The sequence below is a fragment of the Hemiscyllium ocellatum genome, chromosome 4, assembly GCF_020745735.1.
Source record: "Hemiscyllium ocellatum isolate sHemOce1 chromosome 4, sHemOce1.pat.X.cur, whole genome shotgun sequence".
Lineage (NCBI taxonomy): Eukaryota > Metazoa > Chordata > Chondrichthyes > Orectolobiformes > Hemiscylliidae > Hemiscyllium > Hemiscyllium ocellatum.
In genome coordinates this window covers 50,776,014-50,802,715 of record NC_083404.1, presented here as the reverse complement: position 1 = coordinate 50,802,715, position 26,702 = coordinate 50,776,014, and the positions used below count along the sequence as shown (strand labels likewise).

General features: G+C 41.0%; 1 protein-coding gene across 1 annotated transcript; it reads right to left on the bottom strand.

Annotated features, from left to right (window-relative positions):
* bloc1s5 (biogenesis of lysosomal organelles complex-1, subunit 5, muted) lies at positions 1 to 26,437 on the bottom strand. Its single transcript, XM_060824256.1, has 5 exons — positions 26,160 to 26,437; positions 25,414 to 25,496; positions 20,435 to 20,564; positions 15,112 to 15,170; positions 1 to 1,572 (listed from the first exon to the last, which is right to left on the bottom strand). Exons 1-5 carry the CDS (start codon positions 26,176 to 26,178, stop codon positions 1,399 to 1,401), a joined length of 465 nt encoding a protein of 154 aa, XP_060680239.1. The 5' UTR covers positions 26,179 to 26,437; the 3' UTR covers positions 1 to 1,398.
* Between the last annotated feature and the right edge of the window lie 265 nt (positions 26,438 to 26,702).

The following is a 26,702-nucleotide window of genomic DNA, read 5'->3' as shown; positions in this document are numbered from 1 at the left end:
TTTAGATTTCAAACACATCCTTTAATTGTTATTTCAAAGGATCTTAGTTTTTACAAGCGACAGAGACACAAGCCAGTTGAGTGAGGAATGTCTGGAAATCACCCAAGCTATTGATTCAATTTCAGCATCTTTTTGATAGGACACAAAGCCTGGACTTAATCAGTCAGATGCAAATATCACATCTGGGTCAGAGTGGTCAATCATTCAGGGTCAACTCCACATCTGGGTTAGGGTAGCTCAATTTTCACACTTGGGAAATTAATCACAGCCAAATTTCAGATAATGCATTTAAGACAATGTTAAGTCTCTGTTTATTGAAACCCTCCAGACCAATAAAGATATGCCACAACAGGAATCTTCCCATTCTGTTTGACAGGTGCGTGACTGAATGAATTACACTCAAAAGGACTACCACTAGGTATTTTTCATAACATTTTAGGAGTACAGAGCAAGTTGAACAGCAAGTCTGAAAGAACTTCCACCTGCTTCGGGTCAGGGTTTCACATTTCAGTCTTGCTGTTAAAGTTTTTAAGAGAGCTCTTTAAGCTCAACAAGAGAATAAGGATTCTCATTTCCCTCCAGCCCCCTCACTGACATGACAATAAAGTTAAATAATCCTAAACCTTTTGCTTTTATCTCAAGTTACACAATAGTGGGTTCCTAACACCCCAAGCGACTATGTGCTGGTGGTGTTTTTACTCTGGGTACCAGCAGGTGATCGATGAGGCTGTCAAAACACTGTGGTAGATGAAAAACTTGGCTTTGGCTCAGTGTTATCAAAACTAATCTAAAGTATTTATTCCATCTGCTCCAGTACTTTAATCACAATTTCAACATGCTGCCAAGAATGTGGCCTAACAATAAGCCATAAATTCACAGGCAATTCCTTTCATAAGCTCTTATTTTCACTTACGTTCTAATGTCTTGGAAATAAGGATCATATAAATTTTCAAGTTTTAATTCAGCAGAACATTTAGACATGGAACAGATTCTAAAGTATTGAAAAATCTTATTGCAATTTGAAGTTAAATCATAATCATAAGCTATTTACATATTAACAGTCACTGCCTTTTAAAAATAATTACAAAGCCCTTCAGGATGTTGGTGATAAGGCTTATGGAAATATTATCATTTCTCACTCAGCTAATTTGTAAATATTTAGAAGTCAGATGCAACTTGATGGAAAATTCTGTATAATCTCTTCTGTTGACAGAATCAAAACAATTTTAAAATCCACATTGCAGGCACCAAATATAGACTATTTGAAGAATGACATTATTTTAAGTGTTATATTTCTTTACACACCCTAACAAACAGGTAGGTTTAGATATTGAATGCCATCATCACTTCAACAGCCATAGTCAGCACTGGGCAAAGGCCAAAAATGACATTGTGAAGTCAGAAAGTCCTGAACTTTGCCAAGTCCTTTTCCATTCTCACATATTGTTCTTTCAACCATTCCACTGCTTTCGCATGTTCCTCATCCACCTCTGCACTTTTGCGGCGCTGTTCAATCACAAAGGCTTCCCATTCAGCCTTGCGCCTTTCTCTATTGGCTTGCAGCCGATCATTCTGTAAACAACAAGGAGGAAATGCGTATTTGTCCAGATGTAAATATCTCGGACTTTCTAAAGATATAAGCTGGCAACTTTTATAAACACATTCTTTTTTACCCATTCTTGTTCAGAATGCAAAATTAGCCCCTAAATATTGGCCCTTGACCTGATTACATAAAACTTGCTTAGCAGCAATCATTAACACAGCAATCAGTCTTCAGCAAAAGAAAATCTCACTTCCAAAGCCGGAGAGCTTTATGAAGTCTAATCCCACTCAAAATAATTTTGTGTGCACTTTACAAAAAACAGAGTTCAGATTTGAAACTGATGTCTGCAACTTAGCTCATATCGTGCTACTCAACAAGTAACCATGATTTTAGTTCAGAAGTTACTAAATCTCAATGAGAACACCACAAAATTCAAAAAGGTCAATTTCCTAGCAGTTCCTTGTATTGCTGTAATTTTGGGAGTATTGGAGCATTGGATCAAGAAAACCGTCATGTTAATTTTCTGAAAACACATCAAGGGCTATTTTGACAACAGTCATTACACTTCAAACTAATTCATCGGCTCTGAAGTGTTTTGGGACATCCTCAGGATGTCCAAGACATGAATGTATATGCAACTCTTTCCTTCTGTCTGCTTTCCTGTCAATTCAGAAACAACTGTTAAAAGCAACATTACTTCAGAAGGTTAAGCAAGTTCAACTTGAAATCTACAGGAATGGTGAAACATATCCTGAATTGTTAACGCTACTTTTCACAAAGACCCTCATTTTAGGTGATCTGTAAATGGCTGCCTTTGTAATTCAGTTTTCTTCCTTCCTAGGTTTCTCTTTTCTATTTCTTGCCAAACTTATTTTTCTGTGCTTGTTCTCTGTTTAGTTTTCATCGGTGACACATTTATTTGTCAAAAGTACTGAAGGTTGAATTCCACCATGATTAGTAACTCATTCAAAACTAATAAAACATCTTACACCTATAAAAGACCTTAAAAAAGTAAAAGGAATACCAAGATACTGCTTGGAAGAAATGAAACAAAATATGAACAGAGACACACAAGTAGTATTAGGTCAGACGACCAAAAACTTGGTCAAGGGGAAAAGAAGTAATATCTTAAAGAGGATAGCCAGCCTTAGGGATTTGAAAATAAAAATGGAAATTTTATACAGAAGATGATGAAAATCTCACACAGTACTTAGATAACTAAACAGATCAAGCCAGACAGAGGAACTTTATTTTCTAGATAGGTTATGCAAAGTGAGGCTTACTCTGACGCACACTTTGCCAGATGAAGCCCAATATGAACAAGGTTGAACATCAATTTCAGTTCGGTGGTGAGTCAAAAGATAATCAATCAATATTCTTCATTAAGAACAATAAAATGTTGATCCACACTCCTTCAGTGTGGTGAACCAAAAGTACAAGAAACACCTTCCTTCCTCACAATAAGGTATTCTAAAAGGTGAATTGTTAGCTGCAAGCTTCCACAGTAAGCTAGATTCATTTAGGTCAGTTTCTGCAATCTCAGGAGTGGACTATTGACTATACAAAAAGTTATGGGATTGCATAGGCCACTCACCATTTGTTTCCAGGAGATGTGATTAAGTGAGCACATCTAAATTGTAACATTTTTACTTCTTAGAGAAGCAGCCAGACTTGCTCTACATTTTCAGCAATTTCTGATTTCTAGTAACTGCAGTGTCGAAACATTAACTCTTGCATTCTCCACAGACGTTGACTGACTTGTCAAGTGTTCTGTTTTTGTTTCAGATTTCTGGCTTCTGCTGTTTTCTTTTTATTTGCCATCTCTCAATGGAAGCCAATGCGATCAATTTGGCCACAAACAGTCACTCAGACCTCTAATGGACCAAGAGTCAAGGCAAAATAGCAGGGGCACCCAAAGTTACTGCTAATGCATGCACATGTATGCTGTGGGAGTGAGATCTGTGTACTTAATGCAAGTTGCCAATCATGTAAAAATGGGAGAAAGCTCTATAAATGGATTTTAGAACTAAAACCTTCAACAGCAAAGATCAGGATTCTAAAATCACAAAATTTAATTGAACACTGTACATAAAACTAACAATACTAAGACATCTGTGTCTCTCCTTGCATTATAAAGCCCAACAATTATATTTCTCACCAATAAAAACTCTTCACAATGTATATGCCAGCATTTAGGAAGTCCATCTAAAGCAATAGGAAAATATACGGAGAAAAACTAGTGAAAGCTGGTAAGAATCAATCAGTTTTCCCATAGTTACTGTGTACTACATTTCCCCTTTAACCCTCTTCTGTGCTGTATGGTGAGCAATGTTTTATTCCTTCATGGGATGATTATATTTGACGTTAAAAAATATAAAAAGTTTACCGTTACTGCAAATACTAATTGTAATATTTTAAGCCAACTTATGGGCCTAAGTATTCTCCATATAAATTCAAGAGAAAATTTGTATTTTATTTATATTTTGAATGACAGTTGCGTCAAAATCCTGGTATTTCTTCCTTAATGGCATTGAGTCTACTTATAGCACTTGGGAGGCAGAGGTTCAAGAAGGCAGATGACCACTACCTTTTCAATGGCAAGTAGGAATGGGCAATAAATGCTGGTCCAGTCAACAATGCTATGTCCTGGAAAGTCTAATATGTATAAAGACTGTTAGCTGGTATACGTAGCAGTGTAGAGTTCAAATAGGTTTGGACACTTGCACTCTATCTTGCATGTGCTGTGAACTGCTTTCAACTTAAAGCCTCTCTTCCTCAAAAGCTTCTTCCCACCTAAAGCCGTTCTCCAAGATATAGTTAAACCACCCTCAATTAAAAACTTGCAAGTTTTACATACAGAAAAATGACTTCAAAAATCAAACAGATTTTTTTTTAAAACTCAGCAAATTCTCAAGTTTGAAAATCACTTACTAATGGTCAGCATGAGATACACTGCTTGTAAATCTTCTCACCACATGTCCACTAAAGAAAATGATGGCACTGAACAAAATTAAATCAGGGTTACTGCCAAAACAATAAGTTGTTAGTGACAGTCTCAGTAATTTGTTTTATTCTTTCATAGAATGTGGACATTGCTGGCAAGGATGCCATTTGTGGCTCAACTTAATTGCCCTTCAATGAAATGCCTTGTATGGCCTTGACAGAGGATACACAGGAGTCAACCACTTGGTCAACAGTCACAAGTATGGGCATGGGCTTTTGCAACAATTGATGATACTTTCATGGTCACCATTACTAAGACTAATTTTCACTTCCAAATTTGAACCCATTTTCCCAGAGCTTTAGCCTGGGCTGTGGATCACTAATCCAGAACTCAAATCAATCAGCTTCAAGCTATAACCATAAGATTGAACAGGCTTTTTTCTAAAGGACACAGATGACCTAATCAAGGCCTTCACAATTATGAAGGGATTGAGAATTTAGAAGTTACAAAAAAATTTCCGTTTGTGGGGAAGACCAGAATCTGGGATGATAGATAAGACCACGCTCAAATACAATAATGAATTCAGGAGAAACTTCAGGGTGGTGAGAATTGGAACTTCTTACAAGTAAGAAGAGATGCCTTAAAAGGGAAGACAAGACAAGCATGAGGAAGGAAGGAATGTATAGAAGGGTATACTGATGAGGTTAAGTGATGTTAGGCAAGGAGGAGTCTGAAGTGCAGCCTTAATAAAAGTATAGGCCAGTTGGGCTGGATGATCAATTCTGCGATGTAAGTGCCATGTAAGCTGATTTTAAAAGTTACATGATTCTAATTTACTTCATTTCTTAGACTATTCCTTCAGCAGACTGATTGGACTCCCAGTACATGCTGTTTGGAGCATGAAGAATGATAAATTTTGATTTGCCTCAGAGCCGTGCTGACTGTTTAAAATCATTCTTGCTGTGAGATTGTTCCACACGAGTAAACAAACCAAGTCTACATGCAATGGAAATTGGATTGCCCATATATCAAAATTCCATTATAGCATGCGATTCTTGGTGTGTGAACAATTGCTTCAGAGATTGATGCTCCATTTGTATTGCACTGATGCTGCCGAAACTGGATAATATAAAATGAAGCTGTCAGCTCACGAGACCTCAGTGCCAATTCATTCCTACCAAGTCATGAACCTTATCCATATAACCAATAGCAAATAGGAAATGTGGTCTCTGGAGCTAGCTTGCAAGGTTTGCGAGTTGGCAGAGTGCTCAGCCACCGAGTAATTCACTTTACCTTCTGCGAGCCTACATGGATCTTTCTGGAGCAACTGGGAAGATTCATTCCCTAAAATATTAACATTGCATTCAATAACTGCTCCAGAACCTATTCCAGTATACAGAAAATTTGGTGGCTTCAGTCAAGATTTCAGCAAAGAATGACTACTCTTGCTTTCAAGTCACCAGAGGCTCTGGAAAAAGGTGCTGTAGTCAGATCTGCGAGCCATGGCCCGAGGTGAAATAAGAGATGTTTTGGTGAGGAGGGCAGAAGAATTAGACCAGAGAGGTAATGGCTACTTACAGATAGAGAATCCTATGGGAAGGGGTTCTGGGATTTCTAAACAAAGTATACAAGGAATGCAATGGGGAAAACCATCTCATGTTAATTGACCCTTTTGCTGGAAAAAATATAATTTGATCAAAGCTTTTCAGTTTTCACTTATTAGGATAATCCACAAGAAAGTCAATGAAATGGAAAACCATACCGAGAGCAGGGTACAGTTTGGTTGGCATGTTGACTGATTGCCTTTGGCAATGCCCCTGCCAACAGTTAATGATTGGATCATAAATATTAAGAACAGGAGCAGGCCATTCAGCCCCTGAAGCCTGCTCTGCCATTCACGAGGATCATGGCAGACCTGACACTTCTCATGGCTACTTTCCTGCTCTTGCCTCCAAACTCTCGATTTCCCGACTGTTACGATAAGAGGTAAACCCCTCTGTTATTTTAAACCAGCAACACAAGATTCACCCAGTGCTGTATTCTGTTAAAATTCGAGGGGCAAAGAACTATCCCAAAAGTCACTATTTAAAGTAAAAGTTAACAACTTTATTCTTTAAGTCGAACAGAGAATATTAACTAGTAACTATTTACAACTCCTTTCTCTTAAACCAATCTTTTACCTCCTAATCTATAACACCTAGTCCAATAAAAAAATCCCAATTACGATTTACGAAAAAAAAATCATGTTTCAAATCCAATTTTGCTGAATCTCCTTTATAGATTCTCTCCAGGTCAGTTTCTATGTTTTGTGTGCAAACTTCTTCTACAGACATATACCTCTCAGACAGCTCAAACTAGCAGCCTTAATCTGTTGGCATTTTGGCAGTTCTCTCTCAACTGTTGAGAAATGTCTGGTTTTATATTCCAAAACTTCAGATCATTGCTTTTAATATTACCAAAATACTAAATTCAAACTTATTTGGAGTTTGGTATCTCAGGACATAATTTAAACTGATTGGCCGAATTTGAATTTGTTTTATCTCATGGCAAAGCAGCTTCGCATTGCTATTTCAACAAAATTTTACATTGTTAATTTGTTCAGAACATTTTATGCTGTATCAGGCAGGCCTTGCTAGCTTTTCAACTCTCAAAGGTACAGGACGTCTACACCTTCATAACACTATCAATTGAGTCTATCAATCTCAGCCTTAAATTCACACAAAGACACTCCTTCTACAGCTCTCTGTGGCAGGCAGTTCCAAAGACACTCAACCCGGAGAAGAAATTCTGCCTTACCTCTTAAATTTTACTCCTTTATTCTGAGGGTCTATTTTCTGTTCCTAGACTCCTCATGAGGGGAATCATCCTCACAGCATTAACTCTGTCAAGCCCCTTAAGAATTCGATATGTTTCAATTAGATCACCTCATTGTTCTAAATTCTAGTGAGTAGCAACCCAAACTGTTTAGCCTTTTCTCATAAGGCAATAACTTCCTATCTGAACTTATAAAGTCAGAGATGTACAGCACGGAAACAGAACCTTCGGTCCAACCTATCCACGCCGACCAGATATCCCAATCCAATCTAGTCCCAACTGCCAGCACCCAGCCCATATCTCTCCAAATCCTTCCTATTCATATACCCATCCAAATGCCTCAAATGTTGCAATTGTACCAGCCTCCACCACATCCTCTGGCAGCTCATTCCATACACGTACCACCCTCTGTGAAAAAGTTGCCCCTTAAGTCTCTTTTATATCTTTCCCCTCTCACCCTAAACCTATGCCCTCTACTTCTGGACTCCCCGATCCCAGGAAAAAGATTTTGTCTATTTATCCTATCCATGCCCGTCAATTTTGTAAACCTCTAAGGTCACCACTCAGCCTCCGACGCTCCAGGGAAAACAGCCCCAGCCTGTTCAGCCTCTCCCTATAGCTCAAATCCTCCAACCCTGGAAACATCCTTGTAAATCTTTTCAGAACCCTTTCAAGTTTCACAACATCGTTCTGATAGGAAGGAGACCAGAATTGCACACAATATTCCAACAGTGGCCTAACCAATGTCCTGTACAGCCGCAACATGACCTCCCAACTCCTGTACTCAATACTCTGACCAATAAAGGAAAGCATACCAAACACCTTCTTCACTATCCTATCTACCTGCAACTCCACTTTCAAGGAGCTATGAACCTGCACTCCTAGGTCTCTTTTCCCAAAATGCAGCACCTCGCATTTATCTGAATTAAACTCCATCTGCCACTTCTCAGCCCATTGGCCCATCTGGTCCAGATCCTGTTGTAATCGGAGGTAACCGTCGTCACTGTCCACTACACCTCCAATTTTGGTGTCATCTGCAAACTTACTAACTGTACTTCTTATGCGCGCATCCAAACCATTTATGTAAATGACAAAAAGTAGAGGACCCAGCACCGATCCTTGTAGCACCCCACTGGTCACAGGCCTCCAGTCTGAAAAACAACCCTCCACCACACCCTCTGTCTTCTACCTTTGAGCTAGCTGTGTCTCCAAATGGATGGTTCTCCCTTTATTCTGAGATCTAACCTTGCTAATCAGTTTTCCATGGGGAACCTTGTCAAAGCCTTACTGAAGTCCATATAGATCACGCCCACCACTCTGCCCTTATCAATCCTCTTTGTTACTACTTCAAAAAAAAATCAAGTTTTTGAGACATTATTTCCTATGCACAAAGCCATGCTGACTATCCCAAATATTTCAAATACTTGTACATCCTGTCCCTCAGGATTCCCTCCAATAGCTTGCCCACCACTGACATCAAGTGCACTGGTCTACAGTTCCCTGGATTGTCCTTACCACCTTCCTTAAATAGTGGCACATTAGCCAACCTCCAGTCTTCTGGCAGCTCACCTGTGACTATCAATGATACAAATATCTCAGCAAGGGGCCCAGCAAACACCACCCTAGCTTTCCACAGAGTTCTAGGGTACCCCTGATCAGCTCCTGGGGATTTATGCACTTGTGTTTCAAGACATACAACACTTCCTCCTCTAAAATGGAGATTTTGCAAAATGTCACTATCTATTTCCCTACATTCTATATCTTCCAATTCCTTCTCCACAGTAAACACTGATGCAAAATACTTGTTTAGTATCTCCTTAACTCTATTTGCCAAAGCTATCTTATGTCCCCTTTTTGCCCTCCTGATTTTCCTCAAGTATCCTCCTACTACCTTTATACTCTAAGGATTCATTAGATCTATCTTGCCTATACTTACCTGACTGCAGATGCTAGAGATCAGAGCTTAAAATTGTGTTGCTGGAAAAGCGCAGCAGGTCAGGCAGCATCAAAGGAGCAAGAGAATCGACGTTTCGGGCATAAGCCCTTCTTCAGGAATCCTGAACACATTTTTATACCTACCTGACATATGCTTCCTTCATTTTCTTAACCAAACCTTCAATTTCTTTAGTCATCCAGCATTCTGTGTACCTATCAGCCTCCTAAAGGCCATTTTTGCTTTTTTTTCTCAATCTACAGGCCCATAAAATAGAAAACGGTCTTATTCCACTACAAAACATTGCTCCAGGCTAACTTAATACTTATGGCTTATATTTTTAAGTTTAATCAAGAGACATATCTCAGTGAAACATAATCAAGAGAGAACCCACTCTACTCACTACTGCAAATTTAGTGTAAGGCCACACTTAAAACATTCACTTATCTGTTTCTGTGCTGTCACCTCTCCCAAACAGGTTCCTCCAAGATTAGTTGTGAATTTCACTTCATTTTCCCAGATGCACTACGATGTCCAGCCATACACGAATTCAAACACCAAAGGCAATAACTGCGCAGGTTCACTACTGTGTCAGTTAGAAATGTGGGTCTCCCTCTCTCGCTCGCTCTCTCCCCTGCACTGGCTGACCATTTGCTGCCTTTTTCTGCCCTCTCCCTTTCAAAAAAATGCTGTTGTTTTGACTTTTTTTTTCCTCCACAAAGTTCCAGAACAATGCAGCAACACCTAAACAGTAACTGCTGCTCCTGGAATTCAAGGAAATCACCTCCAACACCTAAAATACCTCAAAGAAAAAAAAAGCAGCCTGTTACAGCCAGAAATTTTTCCCATCCTCTGTTCTTTTGTTCTTCTTTCTAAAATGAAGAACTTTACATTTTCTCACATTATACTCCATGTGCCAACTTTCCTAACCTATCAACATCTCATTTTACTCTTGTAACCATTTCACAACCTGCCATTCCACCAATTTCAGTGTCATCTCTGCAAATTGGGCTACAGTACATTTACTTTCTTCCAAGTCATTAATGAATATTTTAAACAGTTGTGGACCCAGTACTGATCCCTTTGGTACCTACTGGTTGCAAATGCCAACCTGAATAAGAACCAACAAAATTGGTTGACAATGTAATTCTTCATATAATCAGAATTACCAGCAAATGGTGTCCAACTGCAGAATTTCATCCAATATTGGACACTGTGCTGCAAGGTTTAGAAGTGCACACTATTTGGGTACAGGCAGTATCTTGACTGACGCAAATAGTAAAAGGAAATGCTGTTTGGTTTGATTGATCAGTCCTTGGAACATAAGGACCAGATATCTGGCATCACATGAGCACCAAAATTTGTATACCACATCAGTAATTTTTGTTTTAGGCAAATGTCGTTTTGTTAGTGTCGAGTTTAATATGTGCTGTTACTGCATAGTAGCAATGTGAAACAGCTAGCTTCACCTGGTTTTCAAACTTCTGAGGTAACTTAAACAAAAACAGAAAATGCTAGAAAACTCTGTTGGTAAGACCATACGACATAGGAGCAGACATTAGGCCATTCGGCCCATTGAGCCTGTTCTGCCATTCAATCAATGCAGAAAATCTGGTTGAAAAACCTTTCAGCCATCTCCCCATAACCTTTGATCTCCTTGGCAATCAAGAACTAGTCTCTGTTTTAAATATACTCAATAACCTGGCCTCCATAGCCTTCTGGGGCAATGATGCATCACTCTCTTACTAAAGTAGTTTCTCCTTTTGTGTTCTAAAGGGTCTTCCCTTTACTCTTAGGCTGTGCCCTTGGGTCCTCATCTCTCCAGCAAGTGGAAACATCTTCCTAACATCCACTCTGTCCAGGCTGTTCATTATTCTGTAAGTTTCAATCAGATCCCCCTTCATCAAGTATAGTCCCCAGTGTCCTCAAATGTTCTTCGTTTATTAAGCCTTTCATTCCTAGGATCATTCTAGTAAACCTCCTCTGGACCCGTTCCAGGGCTAAATTTATTCTTCGTGAGATGTGGGACCCAAAATTACTCAATACTCCAAACGTGGTCTGACCAGAACCTTATAAAGCCTCAGAAGTACATCCTGTTTTTATATTTTAGTCCTCTCAAGATGAATGACAACATTGTATTTGCCGCCCTAACTAACAACTCAACCTGCAAGTTTTTTACCTTAGAACATAGAACATTACAGTGCCGTATAGGCCCGTCAGCCCTTGATGTTGCGACAACCTACGAATCCAATCTGAAGCCCATCTAACCTACACTATTCCATTATCATCCATATGTTTATCCAATGACCATTTACATGCCCTTAAAGTTGGCAAGTCCACTGCTGTTATAGGCTGGGCTTTCCACACCCTTACTACTCTAAGTACCTACCTCTAACATCTGTCCTACATCTATCACCCCTCAATTTAAAGCCATGTCCCCTCGTGCTACCCATCACCATCGAAGAAAAAAGGTTCTCATTGTCCACCCTATCCAACTCTCTGATCATGATGTATGCCTCTAAGTAGCCTCTTAACTTCCTTCACTAAATGAAAACAGCCTCAAGTTCCTCAGCCTTTCTTCGTAAGACCTCCCCTCCATACCAGGCAACATCCTAGTAAATCTCCTCTGCATCCTTTCCAATGCTTCCACATCCTTCCAATAATGCGGTGACCAGAACTAAATGTGATACTCCCAAGTGCGGCTGCAGAGTTTTGTACAACTGCAACAGGACCTCGTGGCTCAGAAACTCAATCTCTCTACCATTAAAAGCTAACACACTGCATGCCTTCTTAATGACCCCATCAACCTGGGTGGTAATTTCCAGGGATATACACATATGAACACCAAAATCTCTCTGCTCATCCACAATAACAAGAATGTTACCATTAGCCCAGTATTCTGTATTTCTGTTAACCCTTCCAAAGTGAATCAACTCACTTTTCCACATTAGACTCCTAGCTCTGCAGCTTCTCTATGTCCCTCTGTAACCTGCAACATCCTTCTACTCTGTCCACAATCCCACAAATTTACAAACCCATCCTTCTATGCCCTCATCCAGGTCATTTATAAAAATGACCAACAGCAGTGACCCTAGTACACCACTAGTAACCAAACTCCAGGCGGAACATTTCCCACCACTTACAGCTAGCCAAATTCTGATCCAAACCACTAAACCACCCTCAATCCCATGCCTCCATATTTTCTGCAATAGCCTACCATGAGGAACATTATCAAATGTTTTGTTGAAATCCACATACACCACATCAACTGCTTCACAGCACAGGTTAGCACTGCTGCCTCAGTGCCAGGGACCCAAGGTTCGATTCCCATCTCGGGTGACTGTATCGAGTTGGCACATTCTTCCCATATCTGCGTGGGTTTGCTCCCGTAATCCAAAGATATGCAGGTCAGGTGAATTAGCCATGCTAAATTACCCATAGTGTTAGGTTCATTAGTCCAATGATAAATATAGGGTAGGGGAATGGGTCTGGGCAGGTCACTCTTTGGAGGGTCAGTATGGACTTGTTGGGCTGAAGGGCCTGTTTCCATACTACAGGGAATCTAATTTACCCTCATCCACCTGTTTGGTCACCTTCTCAAAGAACTCAATAAGGTTGTGAGGCATGACCTACCATTCACAAAACTATGTTGACTATCCGTAACCAAATTATTCCTTTCTAGAGGATTATAAATCCTCTTGTAATCTTTTCCAAAACTTTGCCCACAACCGAAGCAAGACTCACTGGTCTATAATTACCAGGGTTGTCTCTATTCCTCTTCTTGAAGAAGGGGACAATATTTACTATCCTCCAATCTTCTGACACTATTCCTGTAGACAATGACAATAAAGATCAAAGGCAAAGGCTCTGCAATCTCCTCCCTAGCTTCCCACAGAGTCCTAGGATAAGTCCCACCTAGTCGAGCGGACTTATCTATTTTCACACTTTCCAGAATTACTCACACCACTTCCTTATGAGCCTCAATTTCCATCAAGTATCTCAGTATTCACCTCAACATTGTGAATACTGACAAAAAACATAGGAAAAGACATTCATTTATCGTCTCTCCTATCTCTTCCAACTCCGCACATAACTTCCCACTACTGTCCTTGGCTGGCCCTAATCTTATCCTGGTCATTCTTTTATTCCTGATATAACTTGAAAAGCCTAAGGGTTTTCCTTGATCCTACCTGCCAAAGCCTTCTCATGTCCCCCCACTCCCTGGTTCTTCTTAGCTCTTTCTTTAGGTTCTTCCTGGCTTGTGACTCTCATGCACCCCGAGTTTTCACATCTCGTATTTACATAAGTCTCTTTCTTCCTCTTGACAAGAAATTCAACTTCTTGAGTAAACCATTGTTCCTTTGCTTGACTACTTCCTCTCTGCCTGACAGGTACACACTTGTCAAGGACACACAGTAGCTGTTCCTTGAACAAAGCTCCCCATTTCAATTGTGCCCATCCCCTGCAGTTTCCTTCCTCATTGTATGCACCCTAAATCTTGCCTAATCGCATCATAATTGCCTTTCCCCCAGCTATTGCTGTTGCCCTTAAGAGAAACATGGACTAGGACTCCCAAGTCACTTCGCATTTCAGATTTCTGAATTTTCTCCATTTAGAAAATAGTCCAAGCTTCTATTCTTCCTATCAAAGTGCACAACCTCACACATCCCCACACTATTTCATCTGCCACTTCTTTGCCCACCTCCTAACCTGTCTAAAGTTTTCTGCAGCATCCCTGCCTCCTCAATACTACCTGCCCCTCCAACTATCTTTGTATCATCTATAAACTTAGTTTGGTAGTATAAGCGTAGAGAGAAGCAGCGTTAATGTTGAGTCCTCTATGACTCTTTCAGTGGGAGATACCTTACCCACCTAGGATAACTGGAGGTAATGCATCACCTACCAACATATCATAATTTGAAAAGCTTCCACTGCAGTTTTGTAAAATGTTCCTTTAAAAGGGGATTGCTTATGAGTTAATTCAATTTTTTTTGTGGGTTTTCAAAATAGTATTAAAAGAAGAGTCTTTCTACTGCATGACTTTCTTTTACAGCTACATTCAAGTCTACACCTTGCCCACCAATACACTCAAGGACTTCCATAACTGCTGGGTGCTGCATGGCCTGGAGTACATCATTAACCTAGAAATGATATTGTAATTTAAGCTATATTTAATGCCAACACCACTGAAATGGAGCACCCAATTTTCATATGCTAGATGCATTAGTCAGGGGTAAATATTGGATAGGGGAATGGGTCTGGTTGGGTTACTCTTCGTAGGGTCAATGTGTACTTGTTGGGCCAACTGGCCTGTTTCCACATTGTAGGGAATCTAATCCAATCCATTAACTTATTTGGTTATGCTCCAATAAAGTTTTTGTTCTTTTTACTATATTACTTGTTTAAGGGTTTGTTCTTTATTTGTTTAGTAGATAATTGTACTTTCAAAAAAAAAAGAGTGTATAAAGAGATTCTTATTGATATTGGTCATAGGTTAAAGAGTTATTTGCAATTTTTACTTTGTGTAAATAAGTCAAAAACCACTAAACAATGATTTTGGGTCTTTTCCTTCATCAACTGGCTGTAAGAAGCTCAATACTGAAATTGAAAATGGGAAACATCTACAAACAATTGAACAGAAAAGCATAGGTTGCAGGTTCTGGAGAAATGAGCAAAGAACCTGCATTCAGGCAGATCACTATAATGAAGACAACTACTGGGTTTATTCAGAATGCAGTTTTAAATTACAATAACTAAGGAAAACTAGACTACTAACTGAAAATTAAGCACAGCCAGCTTGTCAACTATGCATGGAGTCCCAGCATCCCAGTTCCGAAAAACATTTGTTTTTGATACAATAAATGAAACAACACTAACCTGATCTGCTTCCTGCTCCCTCTGTCGGATCCTGTTGGTAATTTGCTTTGCAGCTTCCACTGAAAAGAAATCCCACACACAAAAGCAATGAACAGTGAGCACCAAGAAAAATATTAGGAGAGAGACCAATTTTAGCAAACTAAATCAACTACTGGAAACCAGATTTCATGATTATGTGCACAGATCATGGAACATAACAGGATAGGTGGAGAGAGCAGTAAATATATCAGTGTTCTCAGCTTTACTCACGGGGCAGGGATTGATGTTGAACTTGTTCACGACATTTGTTAAACCTCGGCTGGAATACTGTGTACAGTTATATATGGGAAATATAGGAATGTATTAGACAGTGCAGAACTAATTTACTAGTATGATTCCAGGTATGAAAAACTTCAGCTATGAGGACAGATTCAATAAATTGGGACTGTTCTCCCTGGAGACAAGGTGGTTGAGAAGATCTTAGTGAGATTTTTAAATCATGAGTAGGCTAAGCAGTGGATAGGGCAAAGCTGTTTTGCTTATAACAGAAACAAGAATGAGAAGGCATAGATTTAAAGTGATGTGCAAACAAAGCAAGAATAGGCAAGGAAAAAAAAACTTTTCAGCAAGCAAGTTAGAATGCTCTTGGAAATGTGCTGATGCATGTTTCATTGAGGCAGTCAAGGGGACATGGGATTTTTTATTTGGACAATATGATATGTAGGGATATGGGGAAAAGGCAAGAAATTGGCATTGGATTAAAGAGTGGGTGCAGGCATGATGAGTTGGATGGGCCTTCTTCTGCACTGTAATATTTGCAATTATCTTGCACACTGATGTGGATCGACATATATTCTACAATAGTCGCAGCATTTGTACAGGGGGTGAAAACAGCCCTCTAAGTCAGAAAGAATATGGCTGAAAACTCTTTGTTTATTCACTGCAAAGAGCTGTGCATTACAGAGTGACATGTTCCAAAGTCCAAGACTATGTGTTGAGGGATGCACTAAAGCTTGTAGCAGATGCTACAAAGTCTTACTGAGGAAAAAAAAGTATTGACCTCATACTAATGGACTGCAACCCATACATACAAAACTCCTTTGATTGTATCAGACAAGGTTCAAAACAAGTTAGTTTTAAAACTTTGTTCATGGGATATAGATATGGTTAGTTAGATCAGCATTTATTGCCCATCCCTAATAAATGTGAATGTATAGTGTAAATATAACTCTCAATCATATGTGCAGGAGGCATTGAGAGTTGACTCATATAGTTGAAAGAAATGGAACAGTGTGGCATTTCATGTAAAATTTGAGCTGTCATAAAATATGTAGAGGTGAATTGTATGAATAAAATATATTTCTTGAAAAAAAGTTAAATATTTGTAAGCCAGCTAACCACAGCCCATTCTTCAAACGATTACACACTGTTTTAGAAACCGAGCCCTAGCTACAAACAGGTGTGAATATCGATGTCTATTGTTTAGCCCTTCCTCCAGTTTTGGGACAGAAAGGGAAGTTGTTTCAGCCATGACCCATTCATAACAGAGAGAAGCTGACCAGCTCATGCCTCACTGTAGAGTAATCCAACTGGTCTGATTACTCCAGCAGCCCTGCAAAGCTTCAACTTATTCAATTCCTTTCCAAAAGCTACGATTGAATAGTCTCCACCACACTCTCAGGCAGTACATTCCAGACCTTAATCACATACTATGCAAAAAAAACACAATCTCCCTCATAATACAATGTTTTTATTTTGTTGCTGGTCATCTTAAAGTTGTTTTCTGGCTACTGATCTTCCACCACCCAGAACAGTTTCTCCCCATCGACTGTCTACAGACTCATCACTGACTGGCCAGCATTTATTGCTTGGCCCTAGATGCCTTTGAGAAGTGGTAGTGAGCTTCCTTTTATGAAACGTCCTTGGGCTGTACATCAACCCACAATGCTATTACGGAGGGAATTCCAGGATGCTGACCCAGCAACAGTGAAGGAACAACATATTTCCAAGCCAGGATAGTGAATGGTTTGGAGAGAAACTTGCAGGTAGTGGTGTTCCCATGTATCTGCTTCCCTTGTCCTTTTAGATGGAAGTGATTATGGGTTTGAAAGGTGTTGTCTAAGGATCTTTGGACAGTTTCTACAGATCCTTGTAGATAGTACACGCTGCTGTTACTGAGTATCATTGGTAGAAAACGTGAATGCTTGAGGATGTGGTGCCAATCAAGCAGGTGGCTTTGCCCTGGATGGCGTGAAGCTTCTGAAGTATTGTTGGAGCTGCAGCTATCCAGGCAAGTGAGGAGTATTCTAATACATTCCTGACCTGTGGACAGGCTTTGGGGAGTGAGGAGAGTTACTCACCACATTATTCCTCACCGCTGACCTGCTCATATAGCCATTCTGTTCATGCACGATATCCAGCTTAGATTCTGGTCAACAGTAACTCTCAGGGTAGTGAGGGATTCAGTGATGGTAACACCATTGAATATCAAGGGGCAGTGTTTTAATTATCTTTCTAACTGAAGATTGCCTGGCATTTGTACAGCACAAGTGTTACTTGCCACCTGTGAACCCAAGCCTGGATATTGTTCAAATTTGAAAAGATCTGGACACGAACGGCTTCAGTATCAGAGGAGCTGCAAATGGTGCTGAACATTTTGCAATCATCAGCAAACATTCCCAATTCTGACTTTTTTTTTAAATTGGAGGGTCATTGATGAAGCATCTGAATATGGTTGAACTTAGGAGCTGAGATAACTGACTTCCAACAACCACAATCTTATGTGTCAGGTATGACCCCAACTAACGGAGAGTGCCCCTTCATATCCAATGATTCCAGTTTTGGTAGGGCTTCCTAACGTCACACTCAGTCAAATGTGGACTTTCTTTTGAGGGGGTCACTCTCACCTCACCTCTAGAATTCAGTTCTTTTATCCAAGGCTGTAATGAGGTTAGGAGCTGAGTGGCCCCGCTGGAACACATATTGGGTGTGTCACTGAGCAGGTTATTGCTGAGTCAGTGTTGCTTGATAGCACTGCTGATGACACCTTCCATCACCTTACTAACAAATTAGAGCAGCCCAATGGGGTGGTAATTGGCTGTGCTGTCCTGCTTTTTGTGTACAGGACATAGCTGGGCAATTTTCAACTGTCAGGTAGATGCCAGTGTTGTTACTGTACTGTACTGTACTAGCTTTGCTCGGGGAGTGCAGGTTCAGGAGCACAGGTCTTCAGTATATTGCCAGAACGTTGTCAGGGCCCATAACCTTTACACCATTAATGCCTCCAACCATTTCGAGACATCAGGTGAAGTGATTCGAATTAGCTGAATACGGGGATCACGGAGGATACTAAAAAGACCAAGATGGATCATCCAATTGACACTGACTCAAGATTGCTGTGAATGCTTCAGCCTTATTTTTCGCACTAATGATTTTACACTTTAATTTGGAACACCCCCATCAAATCTGCTCTCTTTTTTCACTTTTTTGCTCCAGCAATACCAATTTATCCATGCCAACACACCCCCTACTCCTGCCCAATGTTCCTGGGAAAACACCCAAACTCAGAGCCTCCATCTTGACAAATGGCACAACCTATTGACAAAATTCAAGATCGAATTGTCCATCTCCAAGAGTCAACTAACATGGAATACATATCTCTCCAACTCAAATCATCAACAGAGATGGTCAAGTAGAGAAACGAGGGAGAGAAAATGAGGACTACAGATGCTGAAAAAGCAGTTAAAGAAAATTGTGGCACCTGGAAAAGCACAGCAGGTCAGGCAGCACTTGAGCGACAGGAGAGTCGCCGCTTTAGGCATAAGCCCTTCATCAGGAAAGGGAAGCAAAGTGACAGGGAGAGAAAAAGGACAACTTATATTGAGCACTAGGGTGAATAGGTGGAGCCATTCAATTCAGCACAGCTGTGAGTGTAAGTTTCAGATCCAATTTACTGTTGTATGTCAGTAGAATGGAAGCACTAGAACAATGTCCACACAACAAATCCTCTGGTAACATCCTGCATATTTTTGAGCAATGTTCTCACTCATGTTTTTTTGTTGAGAACTACGAATTACCACACACATTAACAATAACATTTGTTACACTAGGTATGTTCTGGATCACAACATGTCCGTACATCCACACATTCAGAAGCTACTAGCCTTTTGCCAGTAAAAGGAGGATTTCTCTTTTTAGTTGTAGGCTGTTTAAAAAAGGTCAGCACAATGGGAACTATAAAACAATGGCTAAACACATTATTGCTGAGGGGAATGTGTTCCAGACTCCCATCTACACCTAACGTTTTGTAAAGAATTCACAATAAATATCAACTACAAAGAAAGAAAAAAAGTCTCTGATTGAGACCAGATGGGACAAGCTATTGAAACTTTTCATCTTACACAATTATTGACTGACACGAAGAATGTCAAATTCCAAAGGGAGCACCAATTTAATGTGCAAGAAAGTGCGCTAATTGGTTGAGATGTTGTCTTTGAAAATGCATTGTCGTTCCTGTGCTTTTTAAAAAAGTTATTAGACAAGCATAATGCCTGGGCATGCCCATTTTACCTACAGAGTACAGGTCAATGAATACGACTGTATGTAGCTTCAAGCACAAGTGAGCCACATTAGGAGCTTGACTGACAATCTTTAATTTGTTGTTTGCATAATTCTTAGCACAATCTTGGGATTGTTCAGCAAGTATCCAATTGCAGTATCACATCTAATGATCGACATTCCATTCTGATGGTTGAGTGTAGTCAGCAGTCTAAACAGCTAAAGGAATATACTATTTGACAGGACTTGCCAGCCATTGGTATGCAGTGCCTACGTACCTGGCAAGACATCAACACTGAAATTCCCATGTTAGAATTATTCCTTCTTTTCACTATTGAAGCTAACACAAAGTTCAACAGATTTCTTCCTTACTGCTCCTGCAAAAGCACTGAGCTGAATCTATAATAGTAGAATCATAATAGAACCAACCCACTAGTACATTTGGCCCATGTCGATACTCTAAAAGCTGTCAAAACCGTCCCACAGCAAATGCTTTCCCCTCAAAATCCCACACATTGTGTGCTTTCTCCAGAGTCCTTAAAATTCTCCCTTTTACACAAATTAATTCAATTGCCTTGTGAAGTTGATTGTGAAATCTAATTCCAACACACCATCAGAGTGCATTCCAGGCTATTAAAACTTAATGCATTAAAATAAATTCCTTTCATCAGAAATCACATCTCCACCTACCCAATTAAGTTAGATATTTGGGCTCCTGTCATAGGAAATCATTTCTAGAAAAGCTAAGAGCAGTGCTTAAGTTACAAATATATATGTGTAAACTCACATTTGGCAAGGACACTCGGAATATTGATGCTCATGGATTCTTGAGTTTGAGGAAGGACCTGGTCATTGAGCTTGATGATCAAATTGTTCACACCTGCCAACCCTCTTTGTTCTCGAAATCCACGCTTCTCCTTTCAAGGTATATAAAGGTATCAACTGTAAAAACTTCATATTTTTATCAGTTTAAAAAAAACAAGCAATATTATTTAGATAAGCTACAATGATACTGGAATTCCCCATCACCTCAGAAAGGAATGTTGAATAGGGAATGCTAGATGACTAGAAAAATTGAGGTTTTGGTTAAGAAAAAGAGGAAGGAAGGTATATGTCAGGTATAGACAGCAGAGATCGAGTGAATCCTTACAACAGTATAAAGACAGTTGAAGTATACTTAAGAGGGAAATCAGGAGGGCAAAAAGGGGACATGGGATAGCTTTGGCAAATAGGGTTAAAGGAGAATCCAAAGGGTTGTTATAAATGCATTAAGGACAAAAAGGTAACTAGGAAGAGAATAGAGCCCCTCAAAAATCAGCAAGGCAGCCTATGTGTGGAGCTGCAGGAGATGGAGGGAGATACTAAACGAATATTTTGCTTCAGTGTTTACTGTGGAGAAGGACATGGAAGATATAGAATGTGGGGAAATAGATGGCGACATCTTGAAAAATGTCATATTACAGAGGTGGTACTGGATATCTTAAAATGCATAAACCTGGATAAATCCCCAGGACCTGATCAGCTGTACCCTAGAACACTGTGGGAAGCTAGGGAAGTGATTACTGGGCACCTTGCTGTGATGCGTAAAATCAATAGTCACCGGTGAGATGCCAGAAGACTGGAGGTTGGCTAATGTGGTGCCATTATGTAAGGAAGGTGGTAAGGACAAGCCAGGTAACTATAGATCGGTGAGCTTGACATCAGTGGTGGGCAAGTTGTTGTAGGGAATCCAGAGGGACAGGATTTACATGTATTTGGAAAGGCAAGGACTGATTAGGACTAGTCAGCATGGCTTTGCGCGTGAGAAATCATATCTCACAAAGTTGATTAAGTTTTGTGAAGTAGTAACAAATTGGATTGATGAGGGCAATGTTGCATTGAGTATAGGTGTTGAAAGGTCATGTTGAGGTTGCACAGGACATTGGTTAGGCCACTTTTGGAATATGGTGTGCAATTCTGGTCACCCTCCTATTGGAAGGACGTTGTGAAACTTGAAAGGGCTCAGAAAAGATTTACAAGGACGTTGCCAGGGTTGGAGGATTTGAGCTGAAAATGTGTTGCTGGAAAAGCGCAGGTCAGGCAGCATCCAAGGAGCAGCAAAATCACGTTTCGGGCATGAGCCCTTCTTCAGGAATGAGGAACGTGTCCCCAGCAGGCTAAGATAAAAGGTAGGGAGGATGGACTTGGGGGAGGGGCGTTGGAAATGCGACCAAATGGACCCCACCACCAGAGATATATTTCCCTCCCCTCCCCTATCAGCGTTCCAAAAAGACCACTCCCTCCGTGACTCCCTCGTCAGGTCCACACCCCCCACCAACCCAACCTCCACTCCTGGCATCTTCCCCTGCAACTGCAAGAAATGCAAAACTTGCGCCCACACCTTCCCCCTTATTCCCTCCAAGGCCCCCAAGGGATCCTTCCATATCCACCACAAATTCATCTGCATCTCCACACACATCACTTACTGCATCCGCTGCACCCGATGTGGCCACCTCTATATTGGGGAGACAGGCCACCTACTTGCAGAACGTTTCAGGGAACAACCTCTGGGACACCCGGACCAATCAACCCAACCATCCCGTGGCTCAACACTTCAACTCCCCCTCCCACTCCACCAAGGACATGCAGGTCCTTGGACTCCTCCATCGCCAGACCATAGCACACGACGGCTGGAGGAAGAGCGCCTCATCTTCCGCCTAGGAACCCTCCAACCACAAGGGATGAACTCATTTCTCCAGTTCCTCATTTCCCCTCCCCCTACCTTGTCTCAGTCAAATCCCTCGAACTCAGCACCGCATTCCTAACCTGCAATCTTCTTCCTGACCTCTCTGCCCCCACCCCACTCCACCCGATCACTCTCACTTTGACCTCCTTCCACCTATCGCATTTCCAACGCCCCTCCCCCAAGTCCCTCCTCCCTACCTTTTATCCTAGCCTGCTGGACTCTTTCCTCATTCCTGAAGGGTTCATGCCCGAAACATCGATTCTGCTGCTCCTTGGATGCTGCCTGACCTGCTGCGCTTTTCCAGCAACACATTTTCAGCTCTGATCTCCAGCATCTGCAGTCCTCACTTTCTCCTTGGAGGACTTGAGCTACAAGAAGAGACTGAATAGGCTGGGGCTGTTTTCCCTAGAGTATCAGAGGCTGAGGGGTGATCATATAAAGGTTTATAAAACCATGAGGGGCGTGGATGGGGTGAATAGATAAGGTATTTTCCCTGGGGTGGGGGCATCCAGAACTAGAGAGCGTAGGTTTAGGGCGAGAGGGAAAAATTTAAAAGGGACCTGAGAGGCAATCTTTTCATGCAGAGGGTGGTGCACGTAAGGAATGAGCTGTCAGAGGAAGTGGAGGAGGTTGGGACAATAACAACATTTAAAAAGGTATCTGGACAGGTGTATGAATAGGAAGGGTTTGGAGGGATATGGGCCAAGTGCTGGCAAATTAGACTAGATTAGGATATTTGCTTGGCATGGAAAAGTTGGACCAAAGAGACTGTTTCCGTGCTGTACATCTCTATGACTGTTAAGAGTAAACCCATGAGGATTAAAAAGAAGTTTCACAAAATGAAAAGTAGAGTAGGTCAATGTCACAACCACAAATGATCAAAAGTTTGTGGTCATCCTCCATAAATGATAGTGAAAGCTATTCCAGTGACAGAAGGATGGACAACCCAAGAACACAGATATAAAGGTAGTTAGCTTAAGTCAGAGGTAACATGAGGGAATAGTTTCTTCTGAAAAATGCAGATGGCAATACATTATGCACTTGCTGAATGGGCAGTAATACCAGATTCAATAGAACACGAGCATTTGATAAATACTTAAAGGGAAAAAAGTTAGGGCAATTGTGAAATGGTAGGACAAGTTTGATTAGTTAACTCTTTCAAAGGGATAGCATAGGCATTGTGGCCTCCAAATATGCTATACACTTCTACGTTCAATATTTATTCTCATGCTTTCATTTAGAAAGAGTACTCAGTTTTGGGTTCTTACCCATGATAAATACAGGATTAATGTGTATTAAGATGACAGAAAATGGTATTTTTGTTATTGCTCCTTTTCCTCCAAAATTGCTTCTGAAAACCATTCCTACCATGTTCACCAAATAATTTTGATGTGCTACCAGTAAGTTATTTTTTTTTAAATGTAAGTATATATGCAAATGGTCACTGATGGAAGGCTGTTTCACCATAGACAGCATTTCAGAGTATGACAAAGTATTTGAAAGTATCATTACTGACAATTCCCAAAGGAAAATAAGTAATTTGGGAACACAAATCACAACTGCTTTTACACTTCCTTATCTCACTAGGGTTGACATCCTTTCAACTATTCATTTATGATCACCACAGGCTCTGAAGTAAAATCTGGTGCATGCGGTCTGTTATTTATTCAGTACATTAAATAACAATAGCTGGTGGGCTGGAGCTGTGAAGTTTCTGTAGTACAGTCCCAACTGAACCTTTTAAATTTAAGTAGTTACTAATTAAAAGAAACAAAGACAGCATTCCCTGTTTTATGCTGATCACTGTGTTCAGACTGTTTTGAGCACAAGGATAATACAATCATAAGGACAGTTGACTGGTAATGCAGAGGCACCATCCCAATACTGTACTTTCAGGGTACAGGTTGAAACCCCAGCTGACAGTTAGTTATCAATCAAGAAATCAGAAATATAATGGTGACCGTAAGAATATCGATTGTTGGAAAAACGCATCTAGTTCACGAATGGCTTTGACAGAGAATATCTGCTGCCCTGACCTGGTCTGGTCTACGTACAACTTCAGACTCTCTGTAATGCGATTGATTTGTCATCTGAAATGGTCTAGTGAGTCACTCAGTTCAAGGATAATTAGGAATGGACAATAAGTGTTGGCACTTCCACATTCCCTTATCCCATGACAGAATAAAGAAAGCAAAAAGCTGTCATGATGCAAAAATTTCTTTATTAACCCTTCCAGGTGCATGCCCTACTCAACAAAAAGTCCAAGAGAGCCAGCTCGAATCAATTTTGTTTCATTTTGCAAAGTGTAAAAAGCTGCAGAAACTCACATATTTAAATAATTATGAAGCAAATTGCTTACCCTGCAATGCATAACTCCAAAAATAGATAACATCCTTAATATCATCAAAGCTGCTTTCCCTAAGGGGAGCAGCTTCGGAGCGCAAATTCCAAAACTCTGCCTACATTAAGCATGAATTCCAAATCAACCAGAAGACAGGCACTGTGCTATTGGACCTCTCAGTTGTGATAAAGTCTACACTCAGCACTGACAAAGGAAGATTGCTGAGGTGAACCATCCAAACTAAAATACATCATGAGAACAACAGTAGCATTTGAATGTGTCAGCTGCCATATCCTTTGCCTTTTGTTCTACAGTACCTTTGATGTCTAGTTTTCCTTCCACTTGCCTATCAAACCTTACCCTGACAGCATAACACACACCTTATTTCCACCTCTCCAGTTCCAGAGGAGAGTTTTATTGGACACGATATATTGACTGTTTCTCCTTCCACAGCTGATGCCAGCAATGCTGAATTTTGCCAATACATAACTTTTTAAAAAAAAATTCAGACCTTCAGCACCACTGCAGCAGTTTTTTTTTGTGTAGATATAGCAGGTTAACATCAGGTGAACAGCCTTTTTAATAAAAAAAAGGACAGAAGTACACAAACGCAGCAAGAAATTACAAATGGAGTCAATGCCAGAGAGGTCCATTTTAGTTTGCACACATTGTTCACTTATTATTTTATGGGTGTACTGACCTCAAACTCTTTAATGAAATAGCGAATTTCTGCCTGAATGATGGGTCTATGATCAAATAACCTGGAATGAATCTCACTCAAATCTGCAAGAGTAATGAAAATTTCAGTAAATTTAGACTGATTACACACAATAAAACAAGATGAAGGAAGGAGCAAGAGTGAGAGACAGAAGAAAATAAAGGGTGAGAAAGAGAGAGCAGAAAATAGTCAAAGACACAGAGTTGATGTTGTTGGGTCTGGAACTAATTTCCCGTATGGTAACCATGATGGGCTTACTGGACACCCTGCTGAAAATGTGGTGCTGGAAAAGCACAGCAGGTCAGGCAGCATCCAAGGAGCAGGAGAGTCGATGTTTCAGGAATGAGCCCTTCTTCCTGAAGAAGAGCTCAAGCCCGAAACGTCGATTCTCCTGCTCCTTGGATGCTGCCTGACCTGCTGTGCTTTAACCAGGAACACATTTTCAGCTCTGATCTCCAGCATCTGCAGGTCCTCACTTTCTCCCTAATAGACACCCTGTCAACATACCATCCCCCAGATTCCCAACCAACTTTCACCCCTGCCCCCCGACCCTCACCGACCCACCGACCCCCCCCCACACCGATGCCCCCCGACCCTCACCCACCGACCCCCCCTCGACCCTCACCCACCGACCCCCCCTCGACCCTCACCCACCGACCGACACCCCCTCCCCGAAAACGCCGAAGTCCCTCACCGGCGTGACCCCCCCCCCCGAGATGAACTCTGACCTCTCCTCGCGCGCTCCATTCCGGCTTCGCCGATCCGCTGCTCTAGTGGCCAGTACCACCGGCCCAGCCGCGGGGAGGTGCTGAGGGAGAATGTTCAACGCGGTCCCGGGGGACCTCACTCAGCGCCAATTAACTCTGACCGCAAATTGGAAGGGGGGGGGGGGAAACGAGAAAAAAAACACTCAGAGTCAGAACAAGTGAAACCGCTCCCAATTCAATCAAACATTTTAAATCGTCCAAAACACCACCCCTCCTCCCTAGATATGGACAATAATAGTTCCTCCGATGTTGATTGGTGGAGAGCCTGGATAGAAGCCGGTTGCCGATTAGTTGTTTTGCCAGGTACAAATAGGAGCTTTGTGATTGGCTGATGCCGTCTCCCCATCCCTGCAGTGGGAATGTGTTACCGATAGGGGGCGGCGGGATAGGGTTCGGGGGGGGGGGGGCCGAAGGTACTCAAGTTGTGTAGTTCCAAACTTCCAGCTCAGCACCATCCCCATGACTTGTCCTACCTGCCTATCTCCTTTTCCACCTATCCACTCC